Source organism: Python bivittatus, unplaced genomic scaffold (assembly GCF_059951505.1).
Source record: "Python bivittatus isolate LINGU-HERP-01145 unplaced genomic scaffold, Pbiv_v1 ctg000850_np1212, whole genome shotgun sequence".
NCBI lineage: Eukaryota > Metazoa > Chordata > Lepidosauria > Squamata > Pythonidae > Python > Python bivittatus.
Window position 1 is genome coordinate 21,259,397 of NW_028277112.1, and position 23,044 is coordinate 21,282,440.

Below are 23,044 nucleotides of genomic sequence, written 5' to 3' on the forward strand. Positions count from 1 at the left end.
CAGTTTTCACTATTTTTCCCCTGTTGATGTTCAGGGTGGCACATTTGTCCAGTCCAAACTCTATTACAATATCTTGGCTGTATATTCAGACAGTGTTGAGCAGCGATTCTATTTCAGATCGTGTTTTTCCATACAGCTTCAGATTATCCATGTAAAGGAGGTGGGATAGCCTGGCAGAGGTTTTTGATGTTTGATAGCTATGACCTGACTTGTTCAGTATTGTTGACAGAAGAATCAATGCAATGACAAACAATAGTGGTGATAGTGATTCCTCTCTTGATATTAACTCTCCCAGTCTATCACCACTGACCAGCAGAGGTGTCTTCCATTGTGCTACTGATCTTTGCACAAAGCTTCTGATGTTTCTACTGACTCCTGTTATTTCTAGGCACTTGATTATCCAATCATGTGGCAGGGAGATAAATGCCTTCTTGTAATCAATCCAAGCTATATTCAAGTTGGTCTTCCTTCTCTTGCAGTTTCCCAAAACCATCTTGTCAACTAGGAGCTAATCTTTTGTTCCTCTGCTATTTGGGAGATTTCCTTTCTGCTCAGGTGGAAAGAGATAGTTTTCAACTAGATGCTGTTGGACTGCATCAGCTATCACACTAGTTAGCAATTTGAAGGTTGTTAATAAGCAGGTAATTGGCCTGTAGTTGCCTGGTGCTGCCCCTTTTGTTGGATTTTTTATTATCAGGTAGGTTTTGCCAGATGTTAACCTATTTTCAATTTCACCTCCTTGCAGTATATTGTTGAACTGCTTGGCAATGAATGGGTGCAGACCAGTCAGATGATTCAACCAAAAACCATGCAGTTCATCTTCATCTGGTGCTGACCAATTCTTGATCTTCCTTGCCCTTTTCTCCACCATTTCTGCTGTTATTACAAGTTCTTTCCTTTCACCTTCTTTTTTATTCTGATCTACCTCCTTTATCCAAGCTGCATTCTTGTTGTATTTCTTTGGGTTGTCCCATAGCTGCACCCAGAACTGCACTGTTTCTTCTTTGTCAGGTGTTGACTGGTTCATTGCACTCTCTCTAATGATGGACTGGTAGAAACATTTCTGATTCAAGTGAAATTGGAGATTTTTGCCTATAGTGTGCAATTCGAGCTTCGTATCTGCTGATCTTCTTGGCTATGGCTGTTATTTGCTGCTTTATTATTTCCAGTGCTTCCTTGATCTTCCTTGTCTCTAGATGATAATTCTTGATCAGGTATTCTTTAGTCTTCTTATTCTTCAGCTTTTCTTTCATCTGTTCTAGCTTACTTGCATCTGATCTTAGCATGCTGATCTTATTTTCCAACCTGATCTTCCATTTTGGTGATGCACTGTTTCCTTTTTTTTCTTGTTTGTTGATTTTGCATCCAAGATATTCAAGTTATATCTGCAGCTGTGCTGTACATTAGTTGGCTTGTTTCTTGCAATGAGTTGGTGCTTATGTTTGATATTACAGTATTGGCATCTTTTAATACTTGTGCTGTTTCTTTATAACAAGCTTCAATGCAGGCAACCTTGTTCTGTTCTTTTTGTGCTGTTTTAGATGCTCAGTTATTCTTTGTTTCAATTCCTCTTGTTTTTTAGTTAGAGGTCTTTGTCTTTTCTGACGAGAAGGCAGAGGATAGGGTGCCTGGTTTGGGAATGAAAACAATTCAATAGCTATGCTGGCTTCCTTTACTGCCGACTCCCCCTGGTTTGCCTCTACAGTCTGAGCTACTTCTGGCAAGACTTTAATTTCTTTGCCCTGAGTAGACCTTTGCAGTTGTTCCAATTCTACTTCTGTGAATACTTTATTGTGTATTATAAATTGATGTTGATTTGCTATCCTTTGTTGTGTTATTTCTGATTCTGGATGTCGTTCTTTCCAGAACTGGTGCATTGTTTTCAGATATCCTCTTCTCATTGGACTTGATTTGTAATAGCAGATTATTTCTTTGTTTTCAGTCTTCGTATACTTGCGACGGGTAAATAACTTTTCTTCCAGTAGTCCTGCAGCTGCTGGTCCTGGTTGCTCAGCCAACAGTCCTGAGTCCTGTAGCCCATTTGTCACCAGATGTCCAGGAGCTAGAACACTTAGTGCAGTCCTTGTTGACCCGGGTGACAACCAATTTAGGTTTCTGTAAATTACATCTCACCATATTGTTTATGGGAGAGACACTCTTCGTCTGGCTCCTCTGATGAGACCAATCCACTCTGGTTGAACCTGTGGCATAGCTCTCATCCTCCTCGGAGCACACAAGCCCTACAGCCACATCACAGTAGTGCCTCATTGGGGGTCTATCATCATCATCATCGTCATCATCATCATCATCATCATCATCTCACTAAAAAAACCAGACCAAATAAAAATAACCTATATATCCCTAAATTAGGAAATGAAAACTTCACATATTATCAATAGTTAATCAATTTTTTAAAAAAATCTTTAGTTCAGAAACAATATTTTTCCCTTTCAAATGTACTATGAAATTAAGCGTACTGGACATGGGTAAATTTATTGAGAATTCCTCTTTTTTTATTATTATTTAAAACCTTTATCTGCTTTGACATCCTTTTTGTAGCCTTCAGACCCACCCCCCACCAGTCCATGCTCTTAGTATTAAGAATTTTTATAGAGAGACCTTAGTGTTACATTACAATATTGTGTTGACAATCTTAGCTTTTAATGATCTTTTATCTCATAATTTTCAGTATTATTATTGAGATGAATGTAATTTTTCTTGATTGTATTTTATGCTGGTCTATGATTGAAATAAATATTTGACTGACTGATTGATATGGCACTATGAATTGTATGATACGAATATCATATAATTAACATGAAGCCAAAGTTGCTAATATAGTTAATAGCCTTAATATGCATCTGATTTAGATCACTTTGAGACATGTCTGATTCCTGCATTACTAAATTTGAAACATTCACAAAGCATAAACTCCATATAAGCCGGACTTCAACTAATATGACTGAAATGACATTGGCTTCCTACAGATATTCATGGATTCAACTGTAATTGCCTGCAGAAAAAAAGCCCTTATGTGTGAAGCTGTTGATCCTGATAACGTAAGGTAAGCTACAGTCAATGCACATCACACTACAAAGGGTTTCCCTCGGCAAACAGCTGCATAGAAGTCACAACCATCTGCAGAAAATCAGTATCATCTGAATAATGCTAGTGGGAGTAGGACTCACCTTGCATCTTCCCCTGGTGAGTACTCTAGATTTACTAATGAAGGATCAAGTCTTACGTTGACTTAGCATTTAGAATCCTGGCAATTTACACCATGTCCATCGCAAAGAATGCTTGATTTCTTTTTCTGAAATCCATGTTTCTTTCAATAGTACATGCTTCCATGTGCTTTCAGCACATTCAAGAACATTTCTTGTTTAATATTTTCCTTAATTAAAGCAGAACTGATGACTATATATTCTACTAAATTTCATTCACAAAATACTTTTTTTCCCCTTCATGTAGAATATTTATCCCCTTCTGTTGCATTTATCAGCTACTAAACCAGAATAAAATCTATTAAACTGTAAAATATATTCAACTGTAAAATATACTAAACAGTGTAATCATCAGTACAAAACATTGGACATTACACATATAAAGTTAAGACCCATTAGGTTGAACATAACTGCAATTTCATTGACACTCAAGTTATTTGACTAAGCTATTTCTCACTTCTTGTAAAATAAGGTTTTGTTTAAGTAAATCAAAGCTTCAATATTTTTCCTTTCCCTTCTCTCTTTAACAAATATAGTGAATTTTCAATCTCCTTTAAAATTATATTGAGTCTTTTTTTGTTAAGAGCAATATCATACCTGGTGATTTCTTCTTTTAGTCTGCATGGATCTTCTGCATAGTATTTAACACCAAAATACAATGTGTAAGGTGGGCCAGCTATTAGAAATAAGAAAACTATATAAAAATTAAATGCATAAGCATAGAATTTCTATCTGAACATACTTTGAAGAACATTACTTTTCTTTGAGACCTTACTGAATCAAGCATTCACCTGCTCCTATACATAATTTTGGTTGTATAACAGTTATTAAACTGTCTTCCCATTTTTTTCTTAGGACACCATTCAGAAACCATTTGCACTGGAGTGTTCCAATTAATTTTCAGATGTAAAAATTGTACCAACAATATATCCTAGCATATACAATTAATATAACTGCAAAATTTCCACTGGATTTTCTTTGGCAGGAACCATAAGGTATCAACAATTGTTCATATGCATACCAGAAAAAAATAGGAACACCATTCAAACAAGAACATTTGTATACAGGTGAAAAAATAAGTTTTAGCATTCAAATCAGTATATTCAATTTTGAGATTGATCAATATTTCTACATACAGAATAATCTCACAAGAATTTAAAAGTGTCAGATTTCTCAAAAAGATTGGGTTTCCAGATGTATTTTTTACTCTCTGTCACTAAACAATATTTATAAAGTTGAAATTATATACATACTATTTATGAGTTCCTTATGTTCTGTAAGAGTCTTTGCAGGATCCAGCCAGAACTGTAATTATATAAAGAACGGTTAAATTATTAAAATAATCAACATACATGCCACTTATGAGACTTTAGGGGTTTTGCCATAAATAATCTAGTTGAAATAAAACAAAATATAATATACACAAAATCTTCCTATAATAGAAATGGATATTTTTCCCACCACTTTATTGCTTAAGCTTAAAAAAATAATGCACCTACTTTGCCCATGCTAAAAATATAGAAAACTGCAACCAAAAACAGTAACATCAATAGCACAAAGGTGCTCTGAGGAAACTAAAGGAGAGGCTATGAGGCCAAATGCAGACAATGGATTGCCCTTCTCTGACCTATATGTTTATGTGAAAAACATCTGGCTGTCATTAATGTTCTCCAGATATTAAGCACATTTGCACACATTATGTGTCACCTCATTAGACTCAACCTAGTGCCTGCTAGACTACAACTTTCATTAACTTCCATCTGTTTGCCAGATTACACAGTATTTTGTATCTTAATATTTATTAGTGTTGCCTTAGTTAGTGTTAGCTACCCCGAGAATTGAAGAGCAAAATATGATTATTTAAAAATAACAGAAAAATGAGTTATCTGAAAAGAAACAGTATTTTTAATATAAATTATAATAGTAGCAGCTACAGGTAGTCCTTGACTTTTGACCACAATTGGGACTGGAATTTCTGTCACTAAGCAGTGTGGTCGTAATGTCATGTGACTGCATTGCTTAGCAACCGCAATCCCAGCAGTCTCAGTTGGCATTGTTAACCAAGAATCGCGGGTCGTTAAGTGAGTACCCACCCCAATCCATGCCATTCCAGGCTTGGTCCTTCCAAGCCTCGAGCCTCAGTAAGGTAAGGGACTGCCTCCAACTTCCCCCCGCAACCTGCCTATCTTCCCCCCATCTTTGCCTCTTGGCCATCCTGTACCCTGCCTCGCAGGGTGGCAAGCACCCCTAGAACTGCGCGGCCCTGGGGTTGCTTGCCACACCCTGGGAAGCTGCAGCTGCCCTCACTACCCTGCACTCTGAGATCCCTGCCACCCTATGCTCTGCTGACCTTTGCCGTCTTCTTGTTCCCACTGCTGACAAGGCGTGCCCGGCCTGGCTGCTGGGCCAAGCCGGGCTGAGCGTTAGCTGTGAAAAGAAAAAAAAAAAGAAGCCAAAAGCAGCCCCAGAGCCGTGGGGCACCAAAAAGCCCCTTTGCAAAAAGCTCCTGGAGCACAGCACACCAAAACGCCCCTTTGCCTCATGCTCCTGGGCAGGGCTGGGCTGGGCTTCTGCTTCACACTGCAGAAAAAAAAAGCCAAAAGCTCCCCAGCCTGGCCCAGCACCGCAGTGCAAATAAGAATGCCAGCCAATGGGGAAGGCAGGAAGTGGTTTTGCCTAATGGGAAAGCCCTGGGGGTTGGCTAAGGGAGCCAGGTGTAGGAAACTGGGGTGCCTGGGATAGCATGGCAGCTGCAAGTCCAAAAAGGAGACAGCAAAGGCAGTGAGGCGCTTGTGCTTTGGTCATGGTGGCTGGATGCAAAAGGCGAAAGGTCGGTGTGGGGAACTGGGAGAGAAGGCAGCTGGGTGAACGAATGAAGGGGAGTGAAGTTTTACGTGATGGCTTGCAAAATGAACTCCGAGCATGAAGGGGGAAGAAGAGCGCTGGTGCAAGCAAGCGAGGAAGGGGGAAGAAGGGCACTGGTGCGTGTGAGCAAACGAAGGGGGAAGGAGGGTACAGTGTTGCGAGTGAGCAAAGAAAGGCCGGGATGGGTGGGGGAGACTTACCTGAGTGACTTGTGACCTCCCCTGCCAGCTTCCCCATTGGCTCTGCTTGTGGAAAGCTGGCAGGGAAGGTTGGTAATGGCGATCCCATGATTGTAGGGTGCTTGGCAACTAGTCGTAAGTGCGAATAGGTTGCCAAGCATCCAGATTGTGATGAAGCAACTGTGGGGGTACTGCAACGACCATAACTTCAGGTATTGGTCATAAGTCCAATGTTTCAACACCACTGTAACTTTGAATGGTCGCTGAACGAATGGTCATAAATTGAGGACTACCTGTACAAACTTACTTCCCAATTACTTCCTGACAATAATATTCTAGGGATAGTAAAATTATCTGCCAATTAATATACATTTGTATCAATCCATGGATAGTAAAATCAACTACAATATTGTTAAATCAGAGTTAAACAGAGTTAAAATTGCCACTCATTCTTAATGGGAAATATATACTAACAACTTTCTCTCATCCTGTATAACAAACAAACAAACAAAAAACCCAAAAAGGAAGCATGATCTGAAAACACATAGAGCTGAAATGTTTCAAACAAATCAACAAAATTAAAAATACAAATTAGCAGTATCATATTTGCTTCTGCATTATTTCATCATTTTTCTCCCATTGGGGGGAGATAGGCAGGGACAAATTTAATAAATAATAGTAATAATAATAATTTTTCTAAGTATGAGCACAGGTAAATCCGTAAAAGCCAAATATTTTTCTATATAATTCTAAGTGGCAGCTTTGATTATCTTCATGCCAATAATAAGCAATTGTATGGCTTACTTTTTAAAGTTATATGGAAATCTTACAAATTATATTAAGAAAATACATCACTATTAGTAAATTACTGGAATGTACCACAATCCACATACTGGTTGAAATCAAGCAAAGAATTCAGGAGATATATAGTCTTCAGCAAGACGTTGTTCAAAAAGGATCTCTGAGCTCCTTATAGCATCAAATTGCAGATTCCAAGCATTTTGCTTAAATACATATGGATACATGGTTTGTTTCAGGCAAATAATACATAAATAATCTAGTTGCCAAATCATTAGAGAGCTCAGTCATGACAAGAAACATGAAAGAACATGCCTCTCAAACAAAAACTCAAGCTTACCAAAATACAACATTTACCAACACTGCAGCTTCAAAAAGGCATGTCTGTATAATTTGTATGAGTAACTGCAGGTCTGGTATCGGTACAGAATCCTAACACAGACTTCTATCCTCAGCAAGAAAAAGAAAGGAAGGAGGTGGAGCATATTCTACACTGATTATTTTAAACAGAACTTAGGCTGTCACTTCAGTAACAGAGCAGAAATCAAATAAGAGTACCCAAGAACAGAGAAAAAGTATGGATAGAAAGCTAGATTCATTTAACCAAACTGTCAGATGTTTTTCCTACCAGAAGAATCTATAATTAATCAGGTTATGAATCTAATCATACTCATTTTTATCCTATGGTGTCACAAGGCCCATATTTCTAGTAGTACTCCTTATCCCAACAGATTCTTAGGACTTTTCTGCATTGCATCCTTAAGCTGCTTGAGACGAAAATGACTTAAGAAATCCTTTTCTGGATTTCAACCCTTTCTTCTGCTTTGAGCAGGGTGATGGTCTAATGTTCTGCCCAAATTGTGCCTACCATGGCCCTCAAAATGGTGGATTTTCCTGTCTGTGTACCCCTTCTAACCATGCTGGAAAAGCAAGGACCAAGTGTTTCCTTTTCCATGGTTGGACTGTAGATGATATTATCTTCTATTAACTGACTTTTGTATAATGCAGCCATGCTACCTCCCTGCCTATCTGGTGTGCCCACTGGTTAAAAAAAGTGTTTGTTTTTTTTAAAAAAACCCATTGTTCTATCATTCTTCTTGTCACTTGGGCTCAGAAGTGAAACTGGCAAAACTCTTGTCAATTTTACCTGGTTAAAAAAGATCCACTGTTTCAAAGCTTTGTTGGTGAACTTGTAAAAAAAGGAAAGGAAGAAAAATAAAATTTAGCTCAACCCTTTTTATTGATACTTAGGCTAGAAGGAGAAACTGGTAGAATTCTTGGCAATTTCACACGATTAAAAAAAGAAAAAAGCTAGGACCACCATTTCACCCTTTTAGCAGTGAATGTGTCAAAAAAAAAAAAAAGTCTTAGCATTCCACTGTTCCACAATGAGTTTATTTAAAAACAAAAGCAAAACTCCAGCATTTCATCAGTGCACCAGGCACAAGAAGAAAACAAGCATACAAACATAGATTCACTGGTCAGGTTCCTTCAGAAGGGAGCGGGTAGCCCAGAGTTCAAGACCAAATGGCCTTAGAAGGCAACAACCGGTCATTGGAGCAGATGGGGGGTTCCTGCCACAGAGCACAGTAAGTGGACATATTTGCTTACCATGAAATGAAGTGCAGCAGGTGAACTGGACAGCGCCACTTGCGCCAGCGCAAGTCAAAGCCCACACATTTGCCTACACATTTGATGTGTAGCAGAAAAAATTGCCTTCCTGGTACACTGGGAGGCAGGCAGAAGACAACACTGTGCATTCCTACCCTTGAAAAATGCTTATTAGCCTATACCACCACTGGACCAACTGGTCATACAGATCAGATCTTAGACTCTGTCTCTGTGCTCCTTTTCCCCCAGCCAATAAAAACTGTTCAACATGATGAAAATCTGGATAAAACACTGGCTCTACAAATTTCCAACATTTCAGTTTGTCACTTTATCCAAGCGCTTAAAGTATACGAAATAGTCCAAACCAATCTCAAAATGGGGTTCTGATATAAGGAAGACAACAGACTACAAGGACATGGATTCTGAATGTCATAATATTTAATGGCATGCAGAACTGTACAGCAGGTCAGGTTTTAAAATGTGATCAGATTCTCTGCTTTCTAAGCTGCTCCATGACCAATCCAAGTAAAGTTACGAAACACTTTATGTTTAGTTACAGTAGATAATTTTATGGTGTAAAGAATCATTGTTATGACTATTAGTTCAAATTTAAATTAAATATGTTAAACATGCTTATATAAGAGACCATTAGTTAAGTCAAAAACTTTCCTTTAATCATAATGTCAGTCATAATCAAAATGTGTCTAGTTCTGCCACTTAAATACTCATGGATACGAACCCTCCTTTTTTCCTCTCCCTGATTTTTTTGTAATATCCATTCCATTTACCCATTAAAGTAGGAAAAGAATATGATTTAATTAGATTTATTGGATTTATTAAGGTGTCCCAACTCCAAGAAGATTCTGGGCAGTGTACAATAAGTCCAGTAAGTAAGTAAGTAAGATTAAAAAACACATTAAAAACCACACATTTGCCCAGAGAAAACAACACTCCCCAACATGCAAAAACTCAATAGGAGCTTCACATCCACCCTAACCTGAGGCCCGGAACACAGCCAGGTTTTAAGAGACTTCCAGAAACCAAGGAGAGTAGGAGCCACGCCTATCTCTTGGGGGATGCTATTCCTGAGGGCACAAGCTGCGACAGAGAAAGCATGCTTCCTAAGTCCCATAAGAAGATGGCATTTAACTGATGGGTTCTGGAATGCACCCACTCTGCCTGAAAGCACCAGAGGGGCAGAAACAACTGGAGACAGGCAATCCCTCAAATAACCAGGCCCCATGCTAGGAAGGGCTTTGTAGGCGATGACCAGCACCTTGAATTGCACCCGGAAGCCAACTGGTGACCAATGCAGCAGACATAGGAGTGATTACACATGGGCATAACAAGAAGCTTCTGCTACTGCTTGAACCACTGTATTTTGAACCATCTGTAGCTTCCAGATGGTCTTCAAGGGCCATTTAGGACTTCCTGTTACAGGTTCAGAACACCGCTGTATGGTTCCAACACACAAACACAGCTTTGTTTTATTACTGCCCTATATTGCATTTAAACTAGTTCCGACACACACACACAGACTTCAAGTTACTTCTTATATGTGCAACATGATATTGCCAAATCTACCCCATGTATCTCATGAAAGACATTTAGTTATTTCAGTCCATTTAATACTATTCCTGATCTCATGTATTTTATTTCAAAATGCAGTTTAAAAATTATGCAATAAAAGGAAGAATACATGTAAAAAATAGGTAACAAAAATTGTTTTAACCAAAAGTCACAAAACAATTTTATCCCACAGTTTTTCAACTAAACCTTAAAGAAAATGCATTTATTATCCAATAATATATATATATAGCATAGGTATTGATTACAATAATGCTTGCATGTGGCATTCATAGATAGCCTAGTGAACTGAGCAGAGGATATATACAGGCTAGTTTCCTTAATGTGCAATTCTTTAATTCCTATATCTTTATTAATCTAATATTGCCAGCTCTATAAGAAAGGTTCTCAAATACCAAGGTATAATTGGTATATTAATAAGAAACAGATATATATGCACAGAAAAGGGATTTATAATAATTATTTCATATAGGTTTCTTTATAGGTAGACAGTTTTATTTATTTATTTATTAGATTTGTATCCCTCCTTTATTATTTTTTTTATATAAATAAGACAGTAAACATATGTAATACTTCCTCCTCCTCCTATTTTCCTCACAACAACCACCCTGTAAGATGGGATGGGCTGAGAGAGAATGACTGACCCAAAGTCACCCAGCCAGCTTTCATGCCTAAGGTGGGACTAGAACTCACAGTTATCATTGCACACCCTAGTGAACTTCTATTTAATTAATTACTAGAATACTTTCCCAGGCGCATAACTGTAAATTGCAGATCTGCATATTATGCTTCTATAATTTCTAATTTAATAGAATATTAAATTTTAATCAAACGTAGATTACTACAAAAGTCTTAACCCTCATTAGAATATATAACTCATTTCAACATATAATAATGGTTCAGGTATAACTATGCATACAGTAAATTATGACCTTTTTACCAGTTTTAGTTGATCTGGTTATATAACCTGAAAGACAGGATCAGTTTTATTTTTGCTTCTGCACCCCATGACAATTATCTCCAGTATTAGCATTATCTAGTACTGCCAGTCACATACATGTTTGTTTCTCTGCATGACTACAAGCATCAGCCACATAATTCTAAATCAACTCCCCCAAAATATAGAACTACTCTAATAATTTTCTGGGAGAGAACCATGAGCATTTTACTTTATCAACAGATGAACAGCAGCACAAACATACTGACAATCATACATGAATTCTGATGCCCTAAACTGTAACATCTAAATCTAGCTTCTAAAATCAGTTTGAAATCAGAACTAGGTCTGTTATTTCAATAATTAATACAGTATTCCTATCATGCCCTTGAAACTGTTTGGGGTAATTTCATTTAAATAATGAAGTTTTAGTTAATTAGAAACTATCAAACCATTAGTTTGGAATGTATTGTCGAAGGTTTTCACGGCCGGCATACGATGGCTGGTGTGGGTCTTCCGGGTTGTATGGCCGTGGTCTTGAAGTCTTGTTTCCTAACGTTTCGCCAGCACCTGTGACCGGCATCTTCAGAGTGCAGGAGCACAGACAGGAGCAGTTCTCTCTGTGCCCAGGGTGAAGTGACCCTTCTGTGGGTATTTATAGAGATCTGGGGGGGTGTGGGTGTGGGGGGGGGGTTGGGTTACTGAGTGGCTGCTTGTTTTGGAGTCAGCATCTGTTTGTATTTTCCTGGGGATTAGGCAGGGTTTTTTCTTCTACTGAATTGTTAACGAGGGGCTGCTGGGGGTGATTAGCAAGTTCATTGTGTGAACTGTTTACATGTCCTGGTGGTTGAGCTGAGTTCGTTGACCTTTTGCAGGCTGTATTTTTCAGGATTGGTAGCCAGGTTTTGTTGATTTTTAGACTCTCCTCTTTTTTATTGAAACTGTGCTGGTGTTTGTGAATCTCAATGGCTTCCCGGTATAGCCTGGTATAGTGGCTGTTGGTGTTGTCCCACCCCCCCCACCCCCCAGATCTCTATAAATACCCACAGAAGGGTCACTTCACCCTGGGCACAGAGAGAACTGCTCCTGTCTGTGCTCCTGCACTCTGAAGATGCCGGTCACAGGTGCTGGCGAAACGTTAGGAAACAAGACTTCAAGACCACGGCCATACAGCCCGGAAGACCCACACCAGCCATCATTAGTTTGGAACTTGGAAAGTTCATACTTAATTTTCAGGTTAATCATGTGTAACATGTGCATGATCATGTTCAAGTCACTCCAACTGTATGACTCCTTTTCATCACTGTAATATATGTGGACAATTGTCCTAGTTTCAACCATTAACAAGATAAATTGCATAATATGAAATGTATTTCCCAGTTCTCCAGTATTTCATCTAGAACAAGCCTTTTGCTCAGAACAGGATGTGCACTTTTGACTCACATCTCCATAAAAATCTAACAAATGCAACTGCCCATTGAACAGGGAATACCTCATACATGCTCTCCTTCCATAGAGATTTAGCATCAAGAAGTATGAGATTAAAGGTTGGCTAATTAAGACTATGTGGTGAGAGTTTTGAGTTACTCAGAAATAACATGCAGACAACTGAATAACTTCAACATTAATATAAATCTGTCTCAGCTGCAAGCTTCCTCTTAGGAAACATTTACTTGTTTATTGACATGTTAACCAAATTTGAGGCTTGGATCTATTCCTCTGAATAGGAAAGGCAATTTTTATATAATTAATGAATAACCCTTCCTCCCCCCCAAAAGGAATTCCTGACTAAATATTAATTTGTATGCACTAAATAGAAATGGATTTTATCTGTTTAACAACTGATTTGCTGAGACAGCATATGACAGTATAAAGCAAAACTGTAAAAAAGGTCACTCTGAATGGTTTATCTATTCTGGAAAATCTAATCTCTTGTAGCTTTACTCACCGTCTGGTGACTTCTGTCACAGTAGCGCAGTCCAAAATAATCTATCTCAACGAGGTTTAAATGCCGAAATACGTAGCCCAGGACAACCGACCCTTTCGTTGACTTCTGTGGGAAAGAATGTGCAGAGACTTTTCATACAAGTGTTCATTCTTTTGTTAGCTGCACAGTGGCATTCATACATTCAGCTAGATAGGTCTACCAGAGGAAACCGTATCTTTAACAAAAATTGCAATGACAAGAAGGTTTTTTTTCTCATATTCTTCAGTTATTTTATTGAAATATTTGAGCAATTATGTTGACAAGTTTTTAATCAGTAATATCTTGAGGTTTACAGTTATATACACAAAGAACCTAAGAGTGATCTGCAGTAATTCTGCATTATTCACTCTTGGCTATATTCACACATCCTCTTCAAAACGTTGTGATTTCAGTTCCATAAGGAAGGAGGAAAAATACCAGGCAAATCCACACACACAGTGATTTTATGAACACAACTTTGGCATATTTATGCATGCACTGCTGGTTGATACTGATGAGACTGTAGTTTATTATAAGGCATTAGTATATAGCAGTAACTTCGAACAGTCACTAAACGAAGCAGTCAGTAAACAAGGAATACCTGTAGGAGCCCCCAGAAGAAGGCAATTTGTTTTACTTTACTAGTAGTACTGTGTTAAGTACATCCTGTTAGCTAATTTCCTTGACAATGAAGTAGAATGTGTATTATGCTCTGTAATTAAAATATCAGTATAATAGCATATTATACCATATATTCTTAAACAAGTTAAAAAAAAAAAAAAAGGCTAAAGCACAGCAGAATCAAATATGAGGAAATGAGAGGTATCAGGCATTTAGTGTTTAATGTGCCAACAACATGAAAGAGAGGATATAGGCTTTGAATAAACAAGCAAGCACATTAGTATGGTCTAGATGTAGAAAAAGAAAAGCAGAGAAAAATCTCATCTAAAACAATATAAAACAGCCAAGAAAAAAAAAAAAATCCCAGTCATTTTAACTTAATTTTCAAAAATCTCAAAGCTAGCAAGTAATATACAATAAATTGCAACATCTGTCTTTAATTACTTTAAATTACTGTAAGGACAAAATTAAAACACATAATCAGGAAAACAGCATAAAAAAACCCAAAAACTTAAAAGCATGAATATATGATAACATTCAGTTTCAACCTACACCGAACATAAATATTTTGGAGAAGAAAACATTTTCTGTACCAAGAAAAGTACAAGTAATTAACCAATCCTTGTACATATACACATTTTAACAGTGCAGCAGCTATACCCTACACTTATAGTCTGCAGGACACAATCAAGTGCCCTCTAGATTTTCTGATTAAAGTTTTCAGAATTGCTCACAGTTGGCTACCTTGGAGCTTTCAGTCCAGAACAAATGAAGAACATCAGGTCAACTACTTCCACTGCAATATTTTTTTCACCATTTGCATTGTAACTGCTCCACTGTTGCTCACAATAAGTTTGATTATCCTTCTGTTGACCAGCAGACAAAATTGAACCCAGCAAATCCAGGCCCAAGAAGAGTCAGAAAATGACAAGGCCTGGCAGTTGGGCAAAAAATTATTAATGCTTCATTTGCTTGTCATGAATATGCATCTGTTCCCAAGTTTTCAACAATTATACAATTACTATGTAGTATTGTGGCTGTGACTGTACTGAATCTAGGTTATGCTTTCTGAGGACGTTGAAGTAGTATCACCACAAGCTCATCATATGAACATTACTACAGCTGAATACTCATTTACAATAGCTGAAGAAGTCTATAAAACAATTCAGATACAAAGAAAAGCAAAAAGATAACAGGAATCTATTTCAGTAGGCCAATATTTTGCTTCACTCATCCTTAGGACTTACTGGCTTATAAGAATTTATTTCTACTAAATGCATTAAAGGAAAATTAACTGACATAACTGCAATTAGTTTCACATTAGTTGAATAGGAATATAATACTTATTGCAGAGATGCTTTTCATATACAATCCACATCAGTACCCTATACTTTAAATGTTTCTACTGGTACTCAGAACTTCTCATTTGATCTGCATCTAAGAGAAATCAGTGAAATAATTACATAAAATCACATCTTACAATATTAAGCTGCTTCACAAATGAGTCATGCCTATCTACTTGACACTGTAGGCTCTTAAATGAAAAAATGCAAAACATATCCAACCAGTGCCAGGGCTTTTTCTGCCCTGTGGTAAAACTGTTATGGTTTTCATTGCTCATAACAGAGTAGGGCACATGTCTGAACATAGTAAGGTAGAGCACCTCTGATGGACTACAAGTTCTCAGAATTCCCAGCAAGCACAGACAGTGGATAGCAAGAACCATGTAATGATGTATTTAGCATGGGGGGGTAATCCCCTCCCCTCACAAAATTCCTATAACAGATTGGTTGAATGTACATGACACAACTGACCCAGTCATCCATTTCTCCAAGTAACTGACTCAGAGCTGTGCCCTACCAGCTCATGATCAGGAATCATGCAGTCAACCAGGGAGTGCCCGTTTTAGACATCTTCCCTGCCACTACAAATAAGATGGGGGGGGCTGTCATTTCCTGTGGTTATTTTTAGAATCAGAGAAAAAAAGAATGTGCAAATAATTAGTGGCCCAATCAGGTTCAACAGTATACCTATCCCCAACTCTTTCTGCTCCCGTTCCACTTTCCTGTGGCTATGTGTGAAGGGTGTAAAACAGAGCTAGTGTGTCTAGAGAAACCCCAATTTTGTGGCACTATCCAAAGGCTTGGTTTCTCTTTCAGCAGTAGGAAGAAAGGGTTCAAGCTCCACTAACTCTCTTCTGTATGAACAGTTGACCACTGAAACTTCTGTTAATCCCTCCACCTCTATCACTGCAGTCAGGTGTTCACATGACACATTTATAACCCCTTTGACTCAGTTAAGCAAATTATATAAACAAGATCATGACTGCATAGCAGGGCTGTGTTGATTTTTGAGAGTGTACTATTTTGTTGAAGGCTGAACCAAACGCAAAACTAAGGAACAATGTGGTATCCTGCTTCTAAAGAATAGAGACAAATACTGACCATTATACTGTACACAGGTCTGGTAGAAAACTCCATTAGAGGGAGAGGAGAAAAGGATGAATAAACAAACTGGACTGGGAATATTTCTAAAATTTAAAGAGTTAGTTTTATACTTAGAAATGCTAGAGGCTTACATTCTAAGTAGGGAAATATTTATTTGAAAAATAATCAGCAACAGTGAACAAAGAATTGGGCAAAATGAGTCATAAAGCTATGCCTTATAATCCAGCAGCAGTAAAAACCAGAAAGGCAGGTTTCTACCAGCTTCATAAAATGACAGCTAGAAGGAAACTAGACAGCTAGACGGAAGAAAAGACTTATTTTTCCTTTGACAAAAGTAAAATGGAACCATTAAAATAAGGCAACATACTTAAAATATTTTGAAAAGAGAAAGAAAAAAATATCACAGGTGTAAAACAAGCTTGCTAGGTTAAGTATTTGAGTATTTCTACTATTTGGAAAATATGGCAATCTTTAAAACAGCACAGACAAATGTGTTCCCCTTACAGCAGCTTTACATTTTTAACTGGCTGATACTAGACAATCATAAAGTCAGCATGAAACTTTTTGTGGCATGTATACTGAATGGAAAGGAAAGCTCTACCTGTTGAATTTCTGGTGTCAGACAGTTGTGAAAGGTACAGAAATATTCATCAGAGAAAAAATGAAAAGACTACCTGATATTCTAATTTCAATTGCTTTTACAAGTTGTAGTCCCTTAGTGATTTATCTTCTAAACTCAGTTACTAATGAAAGTATCTGAGTAGAATTTACAAGTCTTTCATCACTGATGTGATCATACTCCTCTTTCCCAGTGCCAACAGCAAAACATCTCAAACTCCTCCAAACATTCAGAAGCCAATTATTTCAAGAGTCATATGTCATCCAATTACTAGGAAAACTGCCCATTCCAAGTCAATTTAAGCCAGTATCAGCACCAATTGTATAGTAATTGGAACCTCCCTTTGCAGGTATAATGTGAGTTATAGCAGGTGGTTCTGTCAATGCAACAGTGATTCTTTTTTTGTACTTTAAAGACTCCTTCATGCTTTTAACCAGAATTAAGAATGCATATAAGTAACAGCCATTGCTCATATCTCCTTTGTTACATTTGGCACCATTTCATCAATATGCACTCTCTTTCCCATATTTGTCTTCCAGGCAGGCATATTTTTGTGTTCTGTTATTCAGAATAACCTTAGTAAATGAACAATAATTTTGCCCCAATCTTTTGCCCTCCTTTTTGGCAATCCAGATCATATCAGAAATTATACATAAGACTGAAGTTTTAATTGTCATATATCTGAAACTCTTTTGAAAAGAACTGACTCAAATATTACAGATTTCCAAATTACATAAATGCCATAGGCATATCTTTAAAACAGCAACATCAAAGTTTGAATCCAAGGCCAGTAGCTAAGCAGATCTCAATTTGAAGAATACATATTCAAGGAATTTTAATTTAATATTGGACAATTTGGCAAATATTTACCAAGACAAACAGGTAGAACATAGTTACATGTTCAAACAGATAAACTAAAATTATAGAGATTAATATTATAGATGTTAGCAAAGACAATACAAACATGTATTAGTCCGAAATATATTTGTGATTAAAATCAGCTTAACATGACAAATCACAACATTAATATCAGATTTTTCACTTCTATTATCCATATCGAGCTATCTCCTGCTGTGTTAGAAGAGCTGCTTCTGCTTCCAAGAGGGAACATGGATCTACAGCAAGAAAATATTAAATAAAACAAGCTCAACCATAGGTAATCTTGACATACCTGTAATATAATTCTTCCATATCAGTCTCCCTATATGCCCAAACATATTCTGCTTCCTTTGCTGACATCATACATGATTGATCCTAAAGTACAATTTCTTTGGTAATTTATTGGTAAACAATAATCGGCTTTTCTTCTCCCATGTCTATCCATTGGCCTACTCTTATGGCTAACGCTTTGGACTGTACTGAACAATTATCTTTTTCTCACCATGTTTTGCAGCAGTAATTTTCTCATCTGCACATTTCTCATCCATTGCCTTTTTCACCATCAATCAAGCATCCTTTTTCATACTTCCCATTAGTGTAACTTCATACACTTATGTGACACTCAGTAACATAATTCTTTTCTCCAGGGAGCTTCCACATCCTCTTTCCTCATGTCCCCTTTCCATTCGTTCCTTTAGGAGATTAATCTCTCTCTTAATATTTTTAAACAGGATCCTAACTTTCTCTTCCTACAATTGTTCTACTTTTACTCTACTTTCATTCACTTTTTCTTTTCCTTTCCTTTCCTTATATGACAATTTTTTCATTCACTCTTTACCAAATAATGATCTGCCCCAGATTCAGAGACTCATCACCCTTGTATCATTCACTCATTCTCCCAGTCTTCCATCATAAACAATCAAATCAATCATGCTTTTAGACTTACATTAATTAATTCTTCTGGCAGGCATATACATTGACTTATATTTAAACCAAGTATTCAACATAGCCTTTTTTCTAAGCAAACATTCACCAAACGATCACCATTTTCACTCCTTCTTGGGACTCTGAATGGCTCAATCACTTTCTCCTGTACTTTTTAATCTTATTCCTCCCCATTTATTCAAGTTATCTGCATTACATTCATTAAAAATGTTTCACAATTTTTCCCAAAATTCATATCTGATTTTTCAATTATCCCATTTACTGCAGTGTGATATTTAATTACCACCAAACTATGGATTCCTACCTCCTTACACACACACAATCACCTAAATTACATCAATTCATACATTCTGACTTTCATAATTAAACCTGCATATTTTCTTTGCTAATTGTATTTATCAACACCATTCCATAAAATCATACTACCCTCATTCAGAACTATTATATCTGTCCCCTTTCTTTTGCTTTCAGGCACAGAACATATCTTTTTTATTATTAATTTTATCCATTCATGCTTTTAACCATTTAGTTCTCTTACATACGACGTTGCAATATTCTGTATGCCACAATCATCATTAAATAAGCCCAAAGCTACTAACTGCCAACACCTATCACTCCTTTGGTCAAATAAAGCTTTCCTACAACTTTTTCTGAAGGCTAGGTTACCAGCCTTAGTTGGACTCTTGCCACATATAGTATTCTCCGCTAACCATAATGACAGTACCAATCAAATTGGTCAATGTGCTAGGAGCACAATCAAAGCCCAATATTATTCCAAGCATGCTCATGGTAACCTATGCAAGCTAGGATTTCTAACTGCAAGTGATAAACTGTTGTCTGCACCCCACCAATTAGGAGCGCATACACTGTACTGACTCACATTCAAGGTACTCTAGCAAAAAGCATGGGACTCAAAGCAACTAAGCCCCATGCAATTAAAACGTCAAAGCATTTTATAACTTGTGCTGGCAATCTGGGTCCTAACTAACCCTTTGCTGCCATATACAAGTAGTCCTTGTTTAGCTACCACAATTGGGACTGGCAACTCTGTTGGGTGTACTTCCAACTGCAGTGCAACAACACAGTAACAGCAGAGCCACCAACAGCAGAAACTGAACAGTACTGGAAGAACGTATGGGAAAAAGAGAAGACATATAACATCAGTGCAAAGTGGCTGCAGGATCTGAGGGCTGATCACAGCAATCTCCCAGAACAGGAACCAGTCACCATCACAGTAGCAGACATCCAACAACGGATCAAGAACATGAAGAGCTGGACAGCACCCAGCCCAGACATGATCCACACCTAATGGCTAAAGAAACTAATAGCAGTACACAAACGCCTAGCAGCACAGATGAACCAAATGCTAGCAGCAGGCTCCCACCCAGACTGGCTAACACAAGGAAGGGCAGTGCTGATCATGAGACGCAAGGGAACAGCATCATCCAGCTACTGACCTATAACCTGCCTTGCCACAACATGGAAAGTCCTATCAGGCATCATAGCTGCCTGAAGAAAAAGGAGTATAAGAAGCTGGAAAAGTACCAGGGCCTGAAGGAAGAACTAGAGAAGATGTGGAAAGTAAAGGCCAAAGTGGTCCCAGTGGTGGTAGGAGCTGATTCCTAAGCTGGGAGAGTGGCTCCAACAGATCCCAGGAACAACATCAGAGCTCTCTGTCCAGAAGAGTGCAGTGCTAGGAACAGCTAAGATATTGCACAAACCCCTCAAACTCCCAGGCGTCTGGTAGAGGACCCAAGATTGAGGAAGACACATACCACTAACAGAGGTTAGAGGGGTTTTTTTTTGTTTTTGTTTTTACAAAAAAGCAACTATCAAGCAGTTGCTGCGTAGCCAACTTACAAAAGACTGTGGCCTCCACCAACTTCTTAACCTAGAATGTGTAGCCTGAGACATATACAGTGGTACCTCGGGTTATGAACGCCTCTACTAACGAACATTTCGGGTTACGACCAGCTTCGGCAAGAAAAATTTACCTCGGGTTACAAACTCGCCTCGACTTACAAACCGGATCCGCGGCCATTTTCCCTGCTGGCACGTGGTCGCGGCTTCCTGTGGGCGAGGTCACGGTAGCAAGGAGACGTTCGGTGAGGCTTGTGGTGTGTTTTGTGGTGTTTTGCGAAGGTTTTTGGTATGCGTGTTAGCATGGCTCCAAAGAAAATGCAGAGCAGGCTTGGCAGGAGTAAGGCTCTGAAGAGAAAATTGCCTCGGGTTGCGACCAAATTCGGGTGGAGGGTGGAATGGATTAACCGGATTTACATTGAACCCTATGGGGAAATTTGCCTCGGGTTGCGACCAAATTCGGAGGGCGGAACGGATTAACCGGATTTACATTGAACCTTATGGGAAACTTTACCTCGACTTGAGACCAACTCGAGTTGCAACCAGAGTCACGGAACGGATTAAGTTCGTATCCCGAGGTACCACTGTACATTTTTTCACTTGTAGATAATTTTTCATATTCCAGTACCCTCTTTACACAGAACTCCATTATGTTGTTTAGAGACTTCCTTTAAAATATTCATTCTTCTGGGTGGCAAAATACATGATTTAAAAAATGCATTTGAGACAAATATCTAGGTTTTGGTATGGCATAACAGTATCCCCTAAGCTAGGGGATTAGACATTTTATGGTAAATAGGTACAAAGGTGGTTCATCCACTAGACAATAGATAATCTCTGATTTGCTGGCTAGATGCAGGATATAGGTAGTCCTCAGGTTATGATGGCAATTGGGACTGGGATTGCTCTAAGTGATGCCATCATAAAGCACGTCACATACCCGTCTTAATTAGCAATGGCAATCCCGCCAGTCCCAGTTGCCGATGCACAAGTCATTAAGCGGGAAGTGGAGAGAGTCTCAGATAAGGAGGCGCAGGGGTGTCACGGGGGTGACGGAGGCCCTGGGAGACCTGGCACAGGCCACACGCAATCTCGGGAGGGAGTGCTTGTTGCGGCGCAAGCTCAGAAAGGTCGGGAAAAGAGGGCATGGGGTGCATGTGTGCAAGTGGGTACGTGTGTGCAAGCAGGTACGTGTGTGCAAACACAGGGAGACTGAGGAAAAAGGGCATAAGGTATGTGTGATTGCAGGGAGGCAAGGGAAAGAGGGCATGGAGTACATGCATGCATGTGTGCAATCACAGAGAGGCCAAGGAAAAAGAGCACAGGGGGGTGCAATCGCAGGGAGGCTGTGGAAAGAGGCTGTGGATGTGTGTGTGCGTGTGTGACTGCAGGGAGGCCATGGAAAGAGGGTGTGGATATGTGTGTGTATGTGTGTGTGTGATTGCAGGGAGGCCATGGAAAGAGGGTGTGGGGTACATGCATATGCGTGTACAATGTGTGTGTGTAGACCGAGGAAAGAGGGTGCAGGGTGCATGTGATTATAGGGAGCCTGTGGAAAGAGGGTGCAGGGTAGGTGCGTGCATGTGTGCAATCGCAGGGAGGCTGAGGAAAGAGAGTGCGGGATACATGTGCATGATTGCAGGGAGACCAAGGAAAGAGGGCATGGGGTACATGTGTGGAATCACAGGAAGGCGGGGAAAATGGGTATGAGATGTGTGCGAATGAAAGAGGGAAGGAGGGCGCGGTGCGAGCGAAGATAGGCCAGGGTGGGGAGAGACTTACCCTAGTGACTTGCGATTTTCTTGACAGCTTCCCACTGACTTGCTTGAGAGAAGCCGGCAGGGAAGGGCACTAATGGTGATCATGTGATCGTGGGATACTGCAACTGGTTGTAAGTGTGAGCTGGTTGCCTGGCACTCGAATTTTGTTCATGTGACTGCAGGAGCACTGCAACAGCCAGAACTTCAAGGACCAGTCGTATATCCCTTCATTCAGCACCGTTGTAACTTCAAAAGTCACTGAATGGTCATAACTCGAGGATTGCCTGTAAATGTTTTTTGACTTCCCAGTCTAGGGTTGAGAGGGAGTGACTGGTCCAAAGTCATCCAGCTGGCTTTTGTGCCTAAGAGAGGACTAAAACCAGGATCTCTTCACTTAACAACTATACCCCACTAGCTTTGTTGTACGTACGTGTGTACATGTTTTTTTGCAGCCAATTTTCATAGTGCCAATTTGCTGCCCATGTAATAGCCAGAAAGTTATATCTTCCCCATCTGTCTTTGGTTAAAACAGCCTTTGTTGAAAACTTATTTTTCACATTAATGATGGTGAAACCAAGATTCATATAGTACAGATGAGAGAAAGGAAAGAATGCTGAATCCATCCCCAAATTTGTGCAGCATTATCTTGAAAGGAGATACAAAACTCAGAAACTAGTTTTCCCCTGGCCTCCCTCAATTTGTGCGTGACCTATGCTCAGCCTCCCAAGCCCTCTCTGGACTCCCTC

The 23,044-nt window shown here is 38.9% G+C and overlaps 1 protein-coding gene across 5 annotated transcripts in view; it reads right to left on the minus strand.

The window, feature by feature from the left end:
• EPB41L4A (erythrocyte membrane protein band 4.1 like 4A) overlaps positions 1–23,044 on the minus strand; it is a 121,061-nt gene that overhangs the window by 75,336 nt on the left and 22,681 nt on the right. For all 5 annotated transcript variants that reach the window (XR_015793880.1, XM_088130349.1, XM_088130351.1 and 2 more), the window contains exons 3-5: positions 13,150–13,254; positions 4,478–4,529; positions 3,822–3,900 (exon numbers count right to left, since the gene is read on the minus strand). Coding sequence is in view for 4 of the 5 variants with exons in the window: in XM_088130349.1 (XP_087986475.1) it covers positions 3,822–3,900; positions 4,478–4,529; positions 13,150–13,254 (236 nt within the window). In the remaining variant the exon portion in view is untranslated. The remainder of the gene's footprint in view (positions 1–3,821; positions 3,901–4,477; positions 4,530–13,149; positions 13,255–23,044) is intronic.